This window comes from Lissotriton vulgaris, chromosome 5, assembly GCF_964263255.1.
Source record: "Lissotriton vulgaris chromosome 5, aLisVul1.2, whole genome shotgun sequence".
NCBI classification, from domain to species: Eukaryota; Metazoa; Chordata; class Amphibia; order Caudata; family Salamandridae; genus Lissotriton; species Lissotriton vulgaris.
Window position 1 is genome coordinate 452008999 of NC_141693.1, and position 18071 is coordinate 452027069.

Sequence of the window (18071 nt, forward strand, 5' to 3'; positions counted from 1 at the left end):
TGCCGTGAAAGTCTTACCTCCCTTCCTACTCCCGTGGTCGGATCATCTGTTAATCTCATTCATCTGGGAAACGGAGGTTACTACTACATCTCCTCCCAGTGTCCGTAGTTCTGAAAGAACCTGGTCGAGGCTGTCGGTTGAAAATCTGACTCTTGAATTGGAAGGTTCCCGTCCCTCCCCCGTCTTGGATCCAATACTCGCAGATGCGAACCTGAGTGGATGGCTGACCAGCTCACTTGACTCTGTCCTCCCTAAAAGATCTGTTGTAAAGAGAGAGAAGAGAATTAGTTCTACTCCATGGTACACGCCAGAGCTAAGAACCCTTAGAAAGGGTTGCAAGAAGCTCGAACGTGTCTGGAGGAAGGATTGGGAGGAGACCAGTAAGGCCGAATACCGCTCGGCGATTAGGGCCTATAAACTTGCTCTTTCGCGCACTAAGGCCCAATTCTTTGAGGAGAGAATTAAGAATGCTTCGAACTCCTCTAGAGAAACTTTTCTAGTGGTCAAGGAGCTTTTGAGGGTTCCGGAGCCGCCTGCAGCCACTGACAATTTAGAAAAAAAATGCAATGATCTAGCTGACTATTTCCACACAAAAGTAGCAGACATTCTAAGTGCCCTGCCCCAGATAAACCAGAGAGCAGAGTCTAGTAGTAAACCAGTTGGACCTCCGGTCTGTTTAGAAGCTTTTGGACCTGTATCTGTGGACGAGGTTCTCAAGGCTCTTGCCACTATTAAGAGTGGCTCACCCTGTGATCCAGTCCCTATGAAGATTTTGAAACAGGTAGGCTCCACCATCGCCAATCCTGTGACTGAACTGATCAATGCCTCTCTGGCATCTGGTCTAGTCCCCCCGAACTGGAAGAGAGCAGTAGTAAAAGCTCTCTTGAAGAAGCCTAACTTGGATCCTCTCGACATGGCGAATTACAGGCCCATTTCTTTACTTCCTGGGCTGAGTAAAATCACGGAAAGGTTAGTGAATTCCCAGCTATCACACTTTCTTGAGTCCAACGGCCTATTGAGAGACTCCCAAACTGGCTTTCGGCCAGGACAGGGGACTGACACTGCCCTACTGGCAGTCGTTGAAGAAGCCAGAAGCATTTTGGATTCGGGCGGATCAGTGGCAGTGATCCTCCTGGACCTCAGTGCAGCTTTTAACACTGTTAGCCATCAAGTGTTACTTCAGCGGCTGTCAGATGTAGGGGTTACTGGGATAGCACTGTAATGGCTTCAGTAATTTCTTAGCGACCGGACCTACCAGGTATGGGAAGGTAATGCTCGTTCAGCATCAATCCCCCTCCAATGTGGTGTGCCACAAGGCTCCTCCTTGAGCCCCACATTGTTTAATGTTTACATGGCCCCCTTGGAGGATGTGGTGGCTCCATTTAAGATCAAAATCGTGAGCTATGCTGACGATACCCAGCTGATGGTCTCTCTTTCCCAGTCTGCTGAAAGTCTAGACATGCTTCACTCTTGCATGTCCAAAGTCTACACTTGGATGTGTGAGTCAGCATTAAAGCTGAACGGTTCTAAGACCGACATAATGCTACTAGGGCACAAAGGTTCTTCACTTCCCTCGACTATCTGGCCTAGTTGTCTGGGCATTCACCCCAACCCCAGGGAGGAGATTAAAAGTCTTGGGGTTTGGTTGGAGCAAGATCTTTCCTTTAGGACTCAGGCAAACAAAACAGCAGGAGTTTGCTTCGGTCTTCTTCGGTCAGTGCGGAAAGTTTTGCCCCTTCTTCCACCGCTATCCAGGAAGTTGCTGATTCAGGGGCTGATTATATCAAGACTTGACTACAGTAATGTTATCTATCTTGGCGCCCCTGAAGCAACATTTAATAAACTTCAGCAAATTCAAAATGCTGCAGCGCGGCTATTGAAGAACACTCCAATGTCACGGTCGGCTAAACCCACCCTGAGGGCACTGCATTGGTTGCCGGTGCGTGAAAGGGTTACGTTTAAATCCCTTTGTCTGGCGCACAAAATTCTACAGAGTAAAGGTCCACCGGCCCTGAAGAATCTAGTTATACCCTATAAGGCCAACAGAACCCTACGCTCAGACCAGAAACACTGGCTCAAGATCCCCAAAAAGGCACACACAGGAGGAAGAAGATTCTCAGTGAATATAGCCGTTCTCTGGAACTCACTCCCCCTGAATCTGCGTTCGGAGACGTGCCTTCTCCGTTTTCGCAAACTCTTGAAAACACATCTTTTTTGTTAACTGCTGACCCGGAGTACTTGCGATTGCCTCTTTTCTGTTTCTGGAACAAGCGCTGGGATGCTCCAGGGTAACTATGCGCTATATAAGACTTTAAATAAATAAATAAATAAATTAACCACGCCCCTCAACAAGGATTTACAAGAGTCTCTTCTCCAAGGAAGCTTTGATAAACTGATACCAAATATTACATTATTCAGTATCATTTCTAAATAAACCTGCTACAGAGCAACTGCTTTTTTGATTTTTTAATAGGTGAAAATCGAATAAAGCTTTAAAATTGAAATTGAATTAAAATTGATAGGCAGGTCTGAAGGGCACTCATGAAATATCACAACATTTCAGGGCCTATCATGCACACTTGATCTTTCCTCAAAAAGCTATGAGCAATGGGCCAGATATTTCACCACTTTGCTCTAGTACAGCATCACCAAATGTGATTGGTGTTGGTTTGGGATTAACGTTGATTTGCAAAACTTCTTTTGCATTGGAAAGTAGCTATAAGGAGAAACAAAGCAGAGCTATGTGCTGCTTTGCATTACTTTTCTACATCCCATGGGTGGTGCATGGGTGTTCCCATGCAACCACCCTTGGATTTTGATGCAAAGTTCAATGTATTAACATTTGTAAATAGGGGTTTACACCAAAAATGTGTGCCTCCAGGAGGCGGGCATAAAGTTGGAGATAATATTTTTTCTCAAATCGTTTTTTAAACTTTACATGTCTGCTGACTGTACTGCACATAAACAAAGTTTAAAAAGTTTTAAACTATATCTAAGTAGATTTTTTTAACTGAAAGGTTATCTTTCCAGTGCAACACCTATGGTAGACACTGCACAGAGACCCTTGCATTATGGTGCTAGGGATTGTACATGGATCAAGACAGCCGGAAGTGCACCAGGCTGTGGAAGATCGACAGCACCATATCTTTGTAGATAGTAGTCATGCTCTCTCATTTTCATGCAATGTACCAACTTTGATTGTTGGGCAGCATTGCATGGTTTCTAAGTAAATTTGCCTCATTGTTATGGAACACGTGAGATAAACTGCTAATTTTACTGCAGCAACCAAACGTAGCTAGCAAAAACAGGCAGTTTAACTAATTGGGTATGAAAGCTGACCATTTATCAAAATGTACAAAGCACCTTTCCTTTATACGCATTGTCCCCAGTTTTAATCGCTGTTAGCGTTTCACATCAGAATGCTTTTGGGCACATTTTTCTGGGCTGATTGCGCAATCGAGAGTAGTAACGAGCCAATACTAGAGTATGTGATCACGACTGAGGGGTGTTGGTGGCTGTGGCGGGATAGGAGAGATCCGAGATAAAAGGCTGATAAGGCCCAGATAATATTTGTATCTATAAGCAATCTGTAAAGTAGAAGCAAATATGTCCTCTGCTGCTTTTAAGTGGGTACCAGTTGTATAAGTTGGGCTCTTCTTTGGGCAAACATCCCCTACCCTGAAAAAGTGTGCAGTTTATGCTTATTGGCACAGTGACCAGTGCAATTCTGTGGAGATATGCTGAAATTATATGTGTGTGTGTGTATATATATTTACTCACCTGGTCATGTGATCAAGGCTCTCAGGAGCCGAAACGTTATGGCGGCAGAACAGCACAAAATAAAATAATTAGCATCTATTACTTGGTCCGTGTCTGCTGAGGAGTGGAGGAGTGGCGCCGACTGAGCTGCTGCGGTCACCAGCAGGTAGTTATAGTTTGAATTGCATATATCTTTAGCGCTGTATGATGATTCTTCAAGCGATTTTATAAAAAAGAGTGTACCAGTGATTCTTGTTGTTCATGGAATGTTTCGGGGTGATCAGTCAAGCGGGGGTTGAGAAAAAAGGGGGATAAAAAAAATGTGTATTTCCTATGTTAATTTTCATAGGAATTCTAGACACGGCTACAGCCCGAACCGCCGAACGGAATTGAACCAAATTTGGCAGAAAGGTATGTAAATCCATTAAGTAGTTTGGGAGATATTAACCCTTTAGCTGCGGCGGCTATTCCGCCGCAGCGCTAAGGGGGAGGGGGGGCCGCGCAGTGCTCCCGTACTCGTGACGGAACCGCTCCGTCACGAGCCTCGGGTGGGCTGTGCTTGTGACGGAACAGTTCTGTCACGGACCCGCCTGCTTAATAGAACGCGCCACGCAGGCGCGAAATCAGCACCGCGCAGGCACGGCGAGCGGGCCGTGACGGAACCGTTCCGTCATCAGCACAGCCCACCCGAGGCTCGTGATGGAGCGGTTCCGTGATGAGTACGCAACGGGTTAAAGAAAAAGCAAATTTGTATATCTAGAGGCGCGAAGGCTCTGCAAACCCTCCTGATCTTGTACTGAGATGTAATTGTCTGCCAACATTTTAACCAGGAAGTATTGGAAGCCATCTTGGGATGGAAAAAAGGTCAAAAAGAAAGAAAAGGGGCAGGGTAGGAACACCCTGACCCCTTAGCTCTGGACTCCACCCAAGAAAACAAAACGTTTTTTTTATTTCACCCAAAAGCATGGCGGATCTGTGAATCTGGTGAAAATTAAAACAAGCACAGGCTCCTGCACTTGTAGTGGTAAAATCCACTGGGTGGGCCAGGTCCCAGTGCCATGGTTTAAAAAAAGGAAGGGGGCCCAAGGAGCCCCTCTGGAGGCTCTTAGAGCTCCGAGGACCACCACCTCCCGGGGCCTTATTTATTAAAAAGGAGGGGGGCTCACAACCTCGGTGACCACCAGACCTAGGATCTAAATAACCAGCAATAGTGGGCTGTGCAGACACCCGAGCCCTTGGGACCAACACCTCCCTAGGGCAAAATAACATCCGATGACCACCCGTGACCCGGGGACCACCACCTCCCCGGGCCGAATACTTCTAAAACAATTGTAGAGGGGCTCCGCAGCCACCCCCCTCCCGGGCCTTATACAGGCCCAGGAACCACCACCTCCCCGGGACCAGCCTTGAAAAATGTCATGTGAGATGTCATCAGTAATGTCATCAGTGATATCACTGACAATGTCAAGAGTGATGTAATATGTGAGGTCATAAGCAGTGCATTGTGGGGGCATAAGTTATCATTAGCTCAGGTAACTATAACTGCGGAACTTCCATGGTGTTGTACGAGTGAAATCTGAGCCTAACTCATTCACAATTATGGATTAACTAAGTATATTTAACAAATGTTAAGCACAGTTAGTAAATGTATTAAATATGATATCTTCATAATAAATACTTTTTGCGTCTGTCCTTCCTTAATTAAGTTCCCCACATTAGCAGAAAGGCAAAACTGGAAAGCTGTTGCAAACTATATGAAACATGATGCACATATTTTTCGGGGTGCAATGTCTTGGATCTTAGTGTTCATCCATAGATATGCATAAAAATATGAACTATACTATATATTCAGATATTTTTCTCTCACTTTGCAGACATTACATCCAGTATCGCCTTACCCTGAAACATTACAGCATCCCCACATCCCTCCTTCTTCTTCTGCTGAAAGAGCCGGTAGCAGGCAGTCGTACTAGCCAGGAGCAGCCGGAAACCCTTGGCAAAGAGAGAAGATCAGAGTTTAGAGCAAGGGAGTAAATAACTGTTTCTTCAGCTCGGAAGTTTGGGAAATAGAGCACTAGCTATCAAATTTCTAGTGGAATGGGGCATGTTGATGGAAGCAGACCCACACCACAAAACCACTTCCGTGCTGGCTTTAAAGTTACTTTCCAACAGTGGGCGGGAAGAGTTTCCATCTGGGTGGGAGCATTCCCCACAGAGTAACAAAATACAGCGATGTTGCATCTGGTGGGAGCCTTCTCCACAGAGTAACAAAATATAGTGATGTTGCTCGTGGGTGGGAGCATTCTCAGCAGAATATCAAAATACAGCCTTGTTGCAAGTTTGTTTAAACCTTTCCCCGGATAGGGTACAAAGAAGGACTGGGAGCTCTGTTGTGTTGGGTTTATTGAGGGAAGTGAAGCCGAAGGGCAAATGATTGTGAGTGTTTCTCTTAAATGGGTCAATTGTAGGTCAATTGAACAATGTAGTAATCAGCAAGACAAACTGAATAAGCCTAAATGGTTTACAGACTCCTATGGATAGTCAAAAAGAAAGTCTAATATTTGCACGTGATTTGGAAAAAAGTGCCATGCAAGTCTAATTAATACTTGAAATAAATATATTAATAAGAGATTTTATAGCTGTATTAAAAACAATGATCACAACACACAAAGCATTTAAAGAAAAGGCACATTTATAATGCTGAGCTTTTACAAAAGGTGAATCGAAAATGCAAGCAGGTACCGAGGAAGGGTTGACTACACAGAAGGAGAAATTCAAAGTAGCAGGATGAATGATGAAATGTTGGACCAATCCATGCACTCTCATACAACTCAACCTGAGCAAGGTACTTGGCTATGATCTGTGAGATCAATCTAGAAGGATTTACGCGTTGTTGGAAGAGTTCTCTTTAGATCTGGAGAGGTGATGTTCCAATACCTGCTTCTCATCAGAAGTGTGACATTACCCCAGCAGGCACAGTTGCAGACTGGCACATGAGCCCAGTCAGGCCATGAATACATGATGATGTTGACAGGTAAGGGGTCATAGTGAGATTAGACACATGGAATGAAAGTTTGATGCACGAAAGACAATAGCCAATTTTAGGAGTTTGTCACCTCACTTATCACCACTGCTATTATCTGTACAGCAGCAACTGCTATGTTTCTCACATCAATATTTATTGTCTCACTCAAGAGTGTGAGAGTTCGATTTGTTTTAAATCCAGTGAAGTTCTCCATTCACGATGACTGTTCATGTTGCTTTATTCTTCAAACTTTTCATCCAAATTCCGCTAACCTTCCATTGAGTCCCTGCAGTTGTATAGAATCTGTGTCATGCTAGAAGGGTGGTGTTAGACCACTAAACAGCGGGTCATGTTGGGGCGCTAGGAATATCTTTCTGCAGCAGCCATGTTCGAAGGATACTTGTTACGGCATCCACGGGCACATGGGAATGGTACATCGGCTTTAGGGTTGATTACTTTAACCGCATGCGCGCTGACATTTAAAAATCGCGGCTTTCGTGACAAAGCCAGCTTGTCATGCGCACAGCGCAGGTAACGCCCATGACGAGCTGGCTTTGTCATCCGCATCGAAGGGGTTAAGTTCCTAATTTCATCAAACATAATTGGAATGATTTATTCTCAATTTACAATAAACTGAAATTAACCGAAAAGGTGTTCATGATGGCCTGAAGTTTTGTAATTATATCTTAATATTTTTGGGTGATGTTTTCCATAAAAATCTTTAGATTGTTTTATATGCACACAATAACACTGTAGTACATTTAAATCCTTTGCATATAACCCGATAACAAAACATACAACCTTCTTACTGTGTGTCGACAGACCACATAATTGAACACAAAAGACTTCACGCAATGCAGAGATATTTTTGTTAATTTCCCTTTTAGGTCGAGCCTAGACAGTGTTTGCACTTTAGCGATCTGTTGAAAATGCTTTGTGAAGGGCCAGCTCTACTTATTGCATGCCTTTTCTTTTCATTTGTCTATGTCAGTTTTCTATAAAAATCCTTGCTTGCTAGTGGTCAGTCCTGCCTCTTTGTCGATTTTTAGGTCTTGCCTACGCAGCACGCATGCGTTGCAAAGGCAAAAATACCTTTTGTGATCGCTTTGGCTTTTCAGCTAAACACATGCACGCGTTCCATTGCCTTCAATGGCAACATGTGCAAGTGTTGAGATTCACTTGCGGGAGTGCGCGGCGCCATATGGTAGCAAATATTGCTCCTGGCGTGGCTCGCTCTCGCAAGTTAAATTCTTTCACTCGACCCCTCCTCTTGCCCCTCCCCCTGCTGCCTCCTCCTCTCCTGCCAAACCTGCTCTCCGGTAAGTTTCGCGGCTGCAGGCCTGCTAGTCTTTCAGCGCTTGTCTTTAGAGAGGTGAGCGCTGCCTTCAACACATAAATGAACGGCCCTGCGTTCACTTTAAGCATCCGCTGAATTGTTAATGAAACATCCTGACCCCCACTGAAATTGTCCATTAATGGTTATCAATGCAAAGAAAACACAACTCACTCTCTAAGACATTGCTGATAACTTTACACATGTTGTCGCCGCTTAAGCCTGTTTTCTATTTTCGGCATTTCTTGCCTGAAATTGTTCATTTTATCTCAATTAAAATGGTATGCCAGTGTGTGCGTGCGTGTGTGTGTGTGCTGTGTGTTAGGTCTTGCTGCGACACCATCAAGCATAATGGGAGTTTCCTCACCACCGCACTATTCATAGAGGTGCGACCGCCATGTGTGGCGGTGCTCAAACAAAGGGGGCCCTACAAGGCCCCTTGTGCCACTGCGCCATGTGATGCATGAAGGGGGGGGGGCACATGGTGTGTCCCAAACTGCACGCACTCCCACGCATGGAACAAAATGCACAACATTGTGCGTTTCAGTCCATGCAGGAACATGCTTTGACATTTCCATTGCAATGCCTGTTTTAAAGGCACCGCAGTGAGAACAACAAAGAACTGCCCTTAAAAAGTCGTAATCTGGCAGGCGGTCTGGTTTGGCTTTGGCAGTGGGAGTGGGAGCGGGGCTGCAGCGTAGCAGCCCTGCTCCCACACCGCCAAAGTCATCATAAGGCCCTTTGTCTTCAAGGAATTATAACTTTTGCATGTTGTTATTGATGTACTTTTTAAAGATGGCAAACAAAATGGGCTGACTCTAGAGACTGAATATTTGTAGGTTCCTCAGACATTTTAGTATGTGATCTCTGTATATTGAGTTTCGTGTAGGGATGGATAGTTCTGACCAGAGCAGATGGACGAGTGAACCTTCCCTTGCAGATTTTAATTTAACCCCTTCACTGCGGCGGCTATCCTGCCGCAGTGCTAAGGGGGCGGGGTGGCTGCACGGCAGGCGCATGCTGGTGACAGAACCGCTCCGTCACCAGCCACGGTTGAGCTGTGCTCATGACAGAGCGGTTCCTTCATGGCTCCGCCCACTTAATAGAACGCGCTGCGCAACCGCCGGGCCATGACGGAACCGCTCCATCATCAGCACAGCGCCACCGCGGCTGATGACGGAGCGGTTCCATCATCAGCATGGATAGGCTTAAGACTACATTTTGCAACCTTGCCTCGCAATGGTTTGCTTGACCAGCCCCAAACTCCAAAGTAATGTGTGCCATTGAAGCATTGCAGGGGAGGTGAAATAGGTGCACATAGCTTTTTAAGTTCCTAGTAAGTTCCTAGTAATTTCGTTTCACAACCGAAAAGCGGTTCACATCTGTATTCTGTATAAAATGCTGGGAAGTAGCTTAGTGCTGATAACCTTCACTAAACGGCGCAGGCTTTGACACCATAAAAACTTTTGGAGTGAAAGAAAGGATAAAGTGAGTGCCCGCCCCTATTGATTTCTTTTGGGCTTTTGGGCTTTGTGAGCCACGACAGAGCCTAAGGGTCTCTATGATTACCGATTTCCCCAAGGAATTTGTAATCTGACTCCTGGGTCAATTTGTAGGTATTTATGTATGAAAATCTTGATTTCTTAGGACTTTTGCAGAACATTTACACATTCATTTTCTTAAGGTTGATTTTAATATTATTTGATGCGCTGAACGGACTTAGGGGTTAATTATCAAGGGTAGGCGATAAACTTATCGCCGCTTTAGCGTCCTTTTACGGGCGAAAAGCGGCGATAAGTTTATAGCGATATCAGCAAGGTCATGCTAGCGCGTATTTTGCTGATTTTGTTCCCGTTTCCAGCATTCCTAACTTCGCATCGCTAATGAGATGCAAAGTAGGCGTGTCTGTGGAAAAAACATGGGTAAATATCGTGAAGGCAGCTTCGCGATATTTACAACGCGAGAAAGCGATTATTTTAATCGCGCTAAGTATGCCTTAACGCAGGAATTTAACGTCTGTTAAATTCCTGACTAAGGCATACTTAACATGGGAGGTGGATTCATGTGATACGACCCTGTGAATATGCTTGATGATACGACCACAGGGTCGTATCATCAAGAATATAGTAGTTTTACATGGAACATCGCTGGAAAACCAGCGATATTCCATGGAAAAGGGCGATATCGCTGGAATATACATTGCCATGGCACTAAGCGTTGTTAATACAACGCTGGCCTGCCGAAATATTCCAGCGATAGAAAAAAATGTGGTATACAAGGTCAGCGATAATTATCTCTGCCTTGCAAATATGCCCCTTAGTTTGTATAGGAGTTTTTGTAGTCCAACGCAGTTAATGCTAAGAAGTTCACCAATACGTGTTGCCCTTTAAAAACGTCATACCTTCAATATATTTGTAAAAATATCTTACTCAATTCGCCTCTGATTGTCCTTTTGGCATTTGTTGAATAAATAAATAAACCCAGCTCTTCACTTTTGATTGCTAGGTGCCTGGGCTATGACCTCCCATTGACCCCTGGTAAAGGTAGGCAATAGCCATCATTGTGTCTTTGCTTATGGACACATACAAAACAAAGACAACTCCCAACCAATCACACGTCCTACACAGTGAAGCTTACTATCTGTGCTGGTAAGCACTTCAGCACCCCACATAAGTCTAGCAAGCACTATACAAAAGCCATAATACAAGACAATGTCTTGTGCAGTTTGAGTCACCTTCTGGTCAGGGGCTGGCACAAAGGTTAGGAACTCGTCCACATGACCCACATGCAGCCAGTCAGACCAGAGTTCCAGGGGTTTCTGCACCTGTTGAGCATGAAGGAAGTCCCGCACGACTTCTGTCATCTGCATGCCACCAGATCTGGTAGGAACAGACACAAGATAATGAGACAAAGATCAGAAACAGGTGATAAACAAAGATCTGGCAAAGAGATGAAGATATGTATCAGGCATAGGGAAAGAGAATAAGATGAAAGTCAGATTTAGGTATAGTGAAACAATTAGGACTAGACACGCTTTTCACCAAAACATCCCTGCATTTGGCTGAACAAAGGGATGCCATGTGTGAATGAGGGGCTCCTTTCCTTCTAGTATAACTCATCTAGTAAACCTGAATGGATGCAACAATGCGCCAAATTCTAAAGCCCTTTTGGGAATTCCTATGTGATCTCCTGATGCCAGCAACTTCACTACTCAGAGTAAACATTTACTGTTAAACTCTTTCTTAGTACTTCCATCTGATCTGCGTAAATATGGATCAGGAAATTTTGTAAGCAAACATTTATAACAAAATGTATTGCAATTTGCTATTATACAAATATTTCCAAATGGATGGTTATCTGCTTTCATATGGATAAAGTACCCCGTGCACAGAAAAGATCAGTGACCACAAAGAGGAACGAGGTTGAAGGATGAATTCTTTTCTAAGGTCTTGAAACTCCAAGAAGACTTGCAATATCCTTAAAATGTACAGCAAAGGGTATTTCATCCCTTATAATACACGGGCACACCATCACCCTTACAATAAACTGCTTGTATCTTTCGTGTCTTGCTAAATTGCATTAATTACAGATTACAAGAATACAAGCAGAATCTGTACTGCAAAATTAAACATACGAAAACTCCATCAGTAATTCTGACAAAAAGATATTAAAGTTAGTTTATTATATGTCAGGTTAAAAGAACGCTGTGGCTCAGATTGTGTGGAAAGATGCAGAGATTCTATCTTTCCGATAATGACCTTAGCGTGGAAAAAATGTTGCCATAAATATCTTTCTAACAGAAGGAAGATGGGAGCACATTTCCTCACATCCCAGCACTCAATGTGTCCCAATGCATCATGGTAAATGCAATGCATGATAACACTTTTTTAAGTAGTAGTCTTTACATTTTCACCCTTGTTGGTGCAGGCTGTGCTGTGTAACTCTACACATGTGTTTCTGGATTCTTTTTTCATCAGTAGAAAGCAACAAATCATTTTGGGGGTGCTGGAAATGCTGCCCAAAGTCTTCTCAGGTCTCTGTACTACTCACTGGGCGCAGCTGCATCAACACAAGCTTATCAGATCAGTAACTAAAAGGAGTCTTTTCAAACAGAAGGATGGTGGGAGCGTACTGCATCACATCCCAGCACTCAATTTACCCCAATGCATCATGGTAAATGCAGTACATAAAAACACACAAAGGAGAAAGAGGAGGAAGAGAAAAAAGGAAAACATGTAAAGGGAGACAGAAGGGAATCAGCAAGTGTGAGGTAAAAGGAGTGGCTGGTGGTGGATTAAAGAGGCATGAAGTTGATTTAGGACTTTGCAGCCTTGGTATTGGGCGCGCTGACATTTAACCCCTCAAGGCGCAGGCTTCTGACTAGAAAATTGGACAATCGCGTTAATTCATTTAGAAATTAGGCACTGAGCACCGTTCCCTCTAGGGCGCGCGCACCTCCCCTGGCGTCAGCGTGCACCGCCTAGCGTGGAGCGCGCACACAGGACGTCGCGGAAGAGAGCCGCGCCACAAGTGGAACAGAGGGCAGAAAGGCACAAAAACAAGTGGAACAGAGGGCAGAAAGGCACAAAAAAACCAGTGGAACAGAGGGCAGAAGGGCACAAAAAATAAGGGGAAAACGAGTGGAACAGAGGGCTGAAAGGCACAAAAAACCAGTGGAACAGAGGGCAGAAGGGCACAAAAAACGAGGGGAAAACTAAGTGGAACAGAGGGCAGAAAGGCACAAAAAAACGAGTGGAACAGAGGGCAGAAAGGCACAAAAAACAAGTGGAACAGAGGGCAGAAAGGCACAAAAAACCAGTGGAACAGAGGGCAGATGGGCACAAAAAACGAGGGGAATACAAGTGTAACAGAGGGCTAAAAGGCACAAAAAACAAGTGGGAGGGCAGAAGGGTACAAAAAACGAGTGGAACAGAGGGCAGAAAGGCACAAAAAACAAGTGGAACAGAGGGCAGAAAGGCGCAAAATACGAGTGGAACAGAGGGCAAAAGGGCACAAGAAACGCGGGAAAACGAAGTGGCAAAGAGGGCAGAAAGGCTCAAAAAACGAGTGGAACAGAGGGCAGAAAGGCACAAAAAATGAGGGAAAAACTAGTGAAGCAAAAGGGGCACAAAAACGAGTGGCACAGAGGGCAGAGGGAACACAAAACTAATGGCACAGAGGCAGAATACAGAAATATAGGGGCAGCTAAGAACAGAAGGCAGAATGGGCAGAGAGGCACGGGGCAGCGAGGGGAACAGACGGGAAAACTGGGCAGAGACATAGGCAGCGAGGGGTACAGAAGGAAAGACAGAGCAGAGAGAGCAAGGGGACAGCGAGGGGAACAGAGGTAAGAAAAAGGGGCATGGACTACGTACAGGCAGCGGGGAACACAGACAACAGCAGTCACAGACACAACAATGAAAATACAGGCAATACAATAAATTTGCAAACTGCCCTTAAGACCCTTATTGTGGAGCTGTATGTGTGATAATGCACCATCTTTTCACTTTTTAAAGTAAATGTTTTGAGTGCCATTTGGTGCCGCAGACACGCGCGGTTTGGTTCCTGGCACACATAGCCATGGTTGCAGGCCACAGAGACCCTCCACTGCCGCACACAGAGGAAAAAAAATAGAGGGAACATTACCACAACACTCAACCTCCAGCTACGCGTAAAATAGTTACTTTATATATTTTTACGTTCCTAAATTGCATCTTCCTCCTCATTTGTATTTTATGATGATTCTCACTCATCTTATTTGAAAGGGATTCTTTCTATATCTGTCTTTATCATTATAAAACACTCCGTTGTCGACATTGATATGTTCTACACTATACATAATTCCAAAATAATTAAAATAAATATGACACTCATGCAGAGCACACTCAGATCTACAGCTGACATGAGTAGAAATTAATACTGAAAGATGCAAGCCAATGCTACAAATGGATATTCGTCTTAACCCCTTCGCCGCAGGGCTAATTCCCCCATGGTGCGGGGGGGGGGGCGGGTGCGGTGCCGCGGTGCTTGTGACGAGTTTGGCTCCTCACACTGCACGGTGGCGCTGTGCTCATGATGAGCTGAACTCGTCATGACCACACCTGTTTCCATAGAACGCTCAGCACAGCAGGGGAATTATCCCCGCGTGGGAACGCCACTGCACCTCATGACGAGCTGAGCTCGTCATGAGCACCGAAGGTATTAACCACATCAGTGTGATAGAGAGAGAAGTGTGCTCAGAAAAAAACCCTTCCCTCCACACATTTTGTATGGGAGGGGTGCTGTAGTAAGCCCCAGGGATCAATTAATATGCATTAGTATTGCACACTCATGCCTCTTGATTGTTGGTGGAGACGCATATGCACAGTTGTATGTTGCCTACTAAACATTGTTTACTAAACTATTGTCCTGTTGTTTATAGCCTTCCTGTTATTGCCTTCAATGGTGTTTTTACTAGATGATACCTAGACCACAATATTCTAGTACTGTGATGCGTGTGCAACAACAATGGCTTGTTGCACACCAGAACCATCCTCTGTAAAATGCACAATCTCCCTCCGTGAATGAAGGGGCATGCATTTTCAACATTTATGTGGTGTAAATGCCCATCATTGCACACACATAAGCCATGATTTGCATTTACTAAAGTTCTATGCCGGCGCTTGTGCAATGCTATGCAAAAGATAGCATCAATGTGTTTACCACTTTAAAGCCCACCTGCACAGCACTGATTTGCAAAGCAATCCACTAGCATCTGTGCAAACTCGAGTAAATTAGGGCTGTAATCCTTCTAAATATATATGTCGGGTCACCTTCCCAAGAGGTATGTGAGACATATTGTGGATTGTAAGCAGTTGGTAGCATGTGCAGGGCAAGCTGCACAGGTAGAAGCCCTCAAGGAAGTCTAACATTGTACTTTTATCAGGAAGGAAGGACAAGGTCAGTGGTTGAGCTTGATGATGATTGATGGGGATTGCTGTGCCCTGATTTATGAGCCTTCCTTCGCTCTCCTTGGTTTGCGGTAGACATCCTTTACCATGAATGCGTTACAACACACGTCATTACCCTGCATTTTTTACTCCGTGAAATCTTTTACAAAACAGGGCTTTACACAGGAAACCATTACAAAGCATTACCCAAAGCAACGCCCCGGTGGCATTAGACTAGTAAATTGGGTTGTAATGAGGAATGCGTTGTAATGGATTGCGTTGTGGATCCCTGTGTTGTAAAACATTTAGCAGAGTAAAAAATGCAGGGTAAAGGCAGGCGTTGTAAATGCCTGTGGAGTAAAGTGTCCTATTCTTGGTTTGCATGCTTGCCTTTGTTCTCTGACATCTACTTTTCTATCTGCTGCACCTCTCTCTCTGACCAACTCTCCTCCTCACGCTTCACCTCCCATCATTCTCATATCATTCCTATAAACTCATTCATCTGTTCCCAAAATCCAACATTGTCCATCTGCCCCTGTATACAACCTGTTGTTCCTTGCCAATCTTATTCAACCCTTCTCTTTCAACAGGGGCCCTTCACATTCAACTCGCACCTTCACATCAACTAGAAGTCACTTCTTCCCTTCTCGAATGCGCGTGCACTTACCTAGGACAGGGACCACCAATCAGGATCCTGCCCAGGGGGTAGTCCTTCCCACTCACTGTCACTGGAGGAGACACCTCCAGATTCCCAAAGGAGTCCAAGGTGCTCACATCACAGAGGTCTTCGGGTTCTCGTGTGACATAGCCAAAATCCGGACCCTTTTAGAATGGTAATGATTTGACATATTAGTAGAGAAACAGAAATATCGGCAAAATACTCTAAAAATAAATACTTACACACACAAGGACAAATTAGAGCTATGTCGAGATGTGTCCCATGAACCCCAAGATAGGGACAACTTGACCGTATATCATTCCACAACTTTGAGAATACATCAGAGAGTGAATGAGGGGTTGTTTGTGAGTCTCATGTTATGAACTAATGTATACTGTGATGGTGAACAGCTGTCTCAGGAGGAAGAGGTTCACAATGTCTCCCATGAAGGAAATTATATCCACTGTGTAGATGAAGGATATTTTGGGAAGGTGAAAAGGGCTACTTGTGAGTGTGAGGGTAGCAATCTATAATGGAAAAGTGTTAAGGTCTCTGGTGAAGAAATGTTTTCATTTTGAAGGTAACATACTTTGGGGAGAAGGTGCTTCCACTCAGCGTACAAAGCTCTCCAGTAAAAGCAACAAGGCATTCTGCTCTAACTGTGGTGGTGAAGAGACTTCTCGTGGGCATCAAGCATTCTCTTGCAAGGGTGCAGAGTCTAGTTGGAAAGAGGACCATGTATTTTGAGAAGGGCACTGAGTCTCTTGTGAGGAAGAATTAAGCTCAGATTGAGGCAGAGACACCGCAAGATTTACATTGCCTTTTTGTGACTGTGGAGGATTTTTGCGTAGGGTAATAGCAGTGCTTATGAAAGCGGTGAGACTATTGTGAGGCTAAGTGTATTTTGTGAGCATGACAAGGCTTCTTATGAGGCTGAGGAGTGTTCAGTCAAAAGTGAAGAATTTGTGAGGCGGATGGCTGTTTTAATACTAAAGTGGTTTTGTGCGGAGGTGACAACATCACTAGCGATGGCGAAGAGTTCTGAAGTTAGGATTACGAGATCTCTTGCACAGGTGAGAAATATGTAATTCTCTTGTGAGAAGATGTGTTGTGATTATTATGTGGTTGTGTGAAATCACATTTACAAAATTACATAATTAAAAGGGACTCATCATACCAGGATCTTCTTGAAAGGGAAATCCTCCAATGGTCCGTTTCGAGGTGAGTCAAAGACCACCGGAAAGGATTTCTGAGGTGCCTCTATGTAGCCAAACTCCATTTCATCCTATTGAGGTGAATAGAAAAAGAGGAGAAGTTCCGAGTTAGTCCAAAAGTCTTAGGACAAAGGGTTAGAACAGACAGTCCTACTAATGACTTCCAAGGACTGCTAATTTATATTATCGCCTGGAGATGAGGGATTATAACACCCTTAACAGAATCATGATATAGTTTATCATCTAATATTATGAAGGGCTACACTGCATCCACTTGTATACAGGGTAACATCATTCCCTTGTCAGAAGAAAGAGTTACATCAGCCCTCATGTAATGATTGGTTAAATGTCTTTAGATATAATGCAAGATCATGCCACACACAATGGAATATAGGGTTGTACTGTTCCTGGGAAATTAAATCCATTGACAGAAAGCAGTAGGCAAAATTCTGTGTTTGTGTGTGATAACATTATAAAAAAGACAGTAATCAAAGCCTATGTCCCATGTAGGGTCAACGTTTTTTCAGCTTTGCAGCTATCTCAGATATTTGCCAGACATTTTGCTGTATGTTCAGAGTCTCAAAAGTCACCTGAAGCAACATGAGTTGGGCTATCACGTTTTAAAATGTATAGTTACAGTATGTTGCATGCAATAACATGATGTCTTTGACTATCCTCAGAAGGAAACAAAGGTTAAATCACTCAGACGGAATGGCAAGTTAGATTATCCCTTTGTAGAACATAGATGGAAACCATTTTTTCAAAATGTATTATTGAATAGTAACGTTTCCAAATAATGCTGCACACGTTTTGATGGAGTGATGTGTTATACTATCTACTGGCAGAGCCAAAGGTTAGCCGGCAGTTTATGGAATGAAGTAACAGGCTGTCCTCCCGTAAAACAAAGGTATCAGGAAGAGCTTTTGGACTACTTCATGTTACATGGCTCATCCGTCAGTGCAGGCAGGACATGCCAAAGAATTTGACTAACCAGAATGGTTTGTACTCTCGCATCAAGCATATTGTAAGATGGTACATTAATGGGATGATCAGGCAGGCCATTTCATGCTGGCAGTGGTGAGGCCACTCGAGATGGAATAATGGGTCAGATTAACTCCGGTGCAACTGACTTTTACCTCACAAGATGAGTTGG

The 18071-nt window shown here is 44.2% G+C and overlaps 1 protein-coding gene across 1 annotated transcript in view; it reads right to left on the reverse strand.

Moving 5' to 3' along the window:
• Positions 1-18071, reverse strand: part of LOC147711061 (protein-arginine deiminase type-3-like) — a 128428-nt gene that overhangs the window by 12091 nt on the left and 98266 nt on the right. Inside the window, exons 10-13 of the mRNA XM_086921884.1 lie at positions 16882-16989; positions 15714-15868; positions 10852-10996; positions 5658-5751 (exon numbers count right to left, since the gene is read on the reverse strand). Of these exons, the coding sequence (XP_086778010.1) occupies positions 5658-5751; positions 10852-10996; positions 15714-15868; positions 16882-16989 (502 nt within the window). The remainder of the gene's footprint in view (positions 1-5657; positions 5752-10851; positions 10997-15713; positions 15869-16881; positions 16990-18071) is intronic.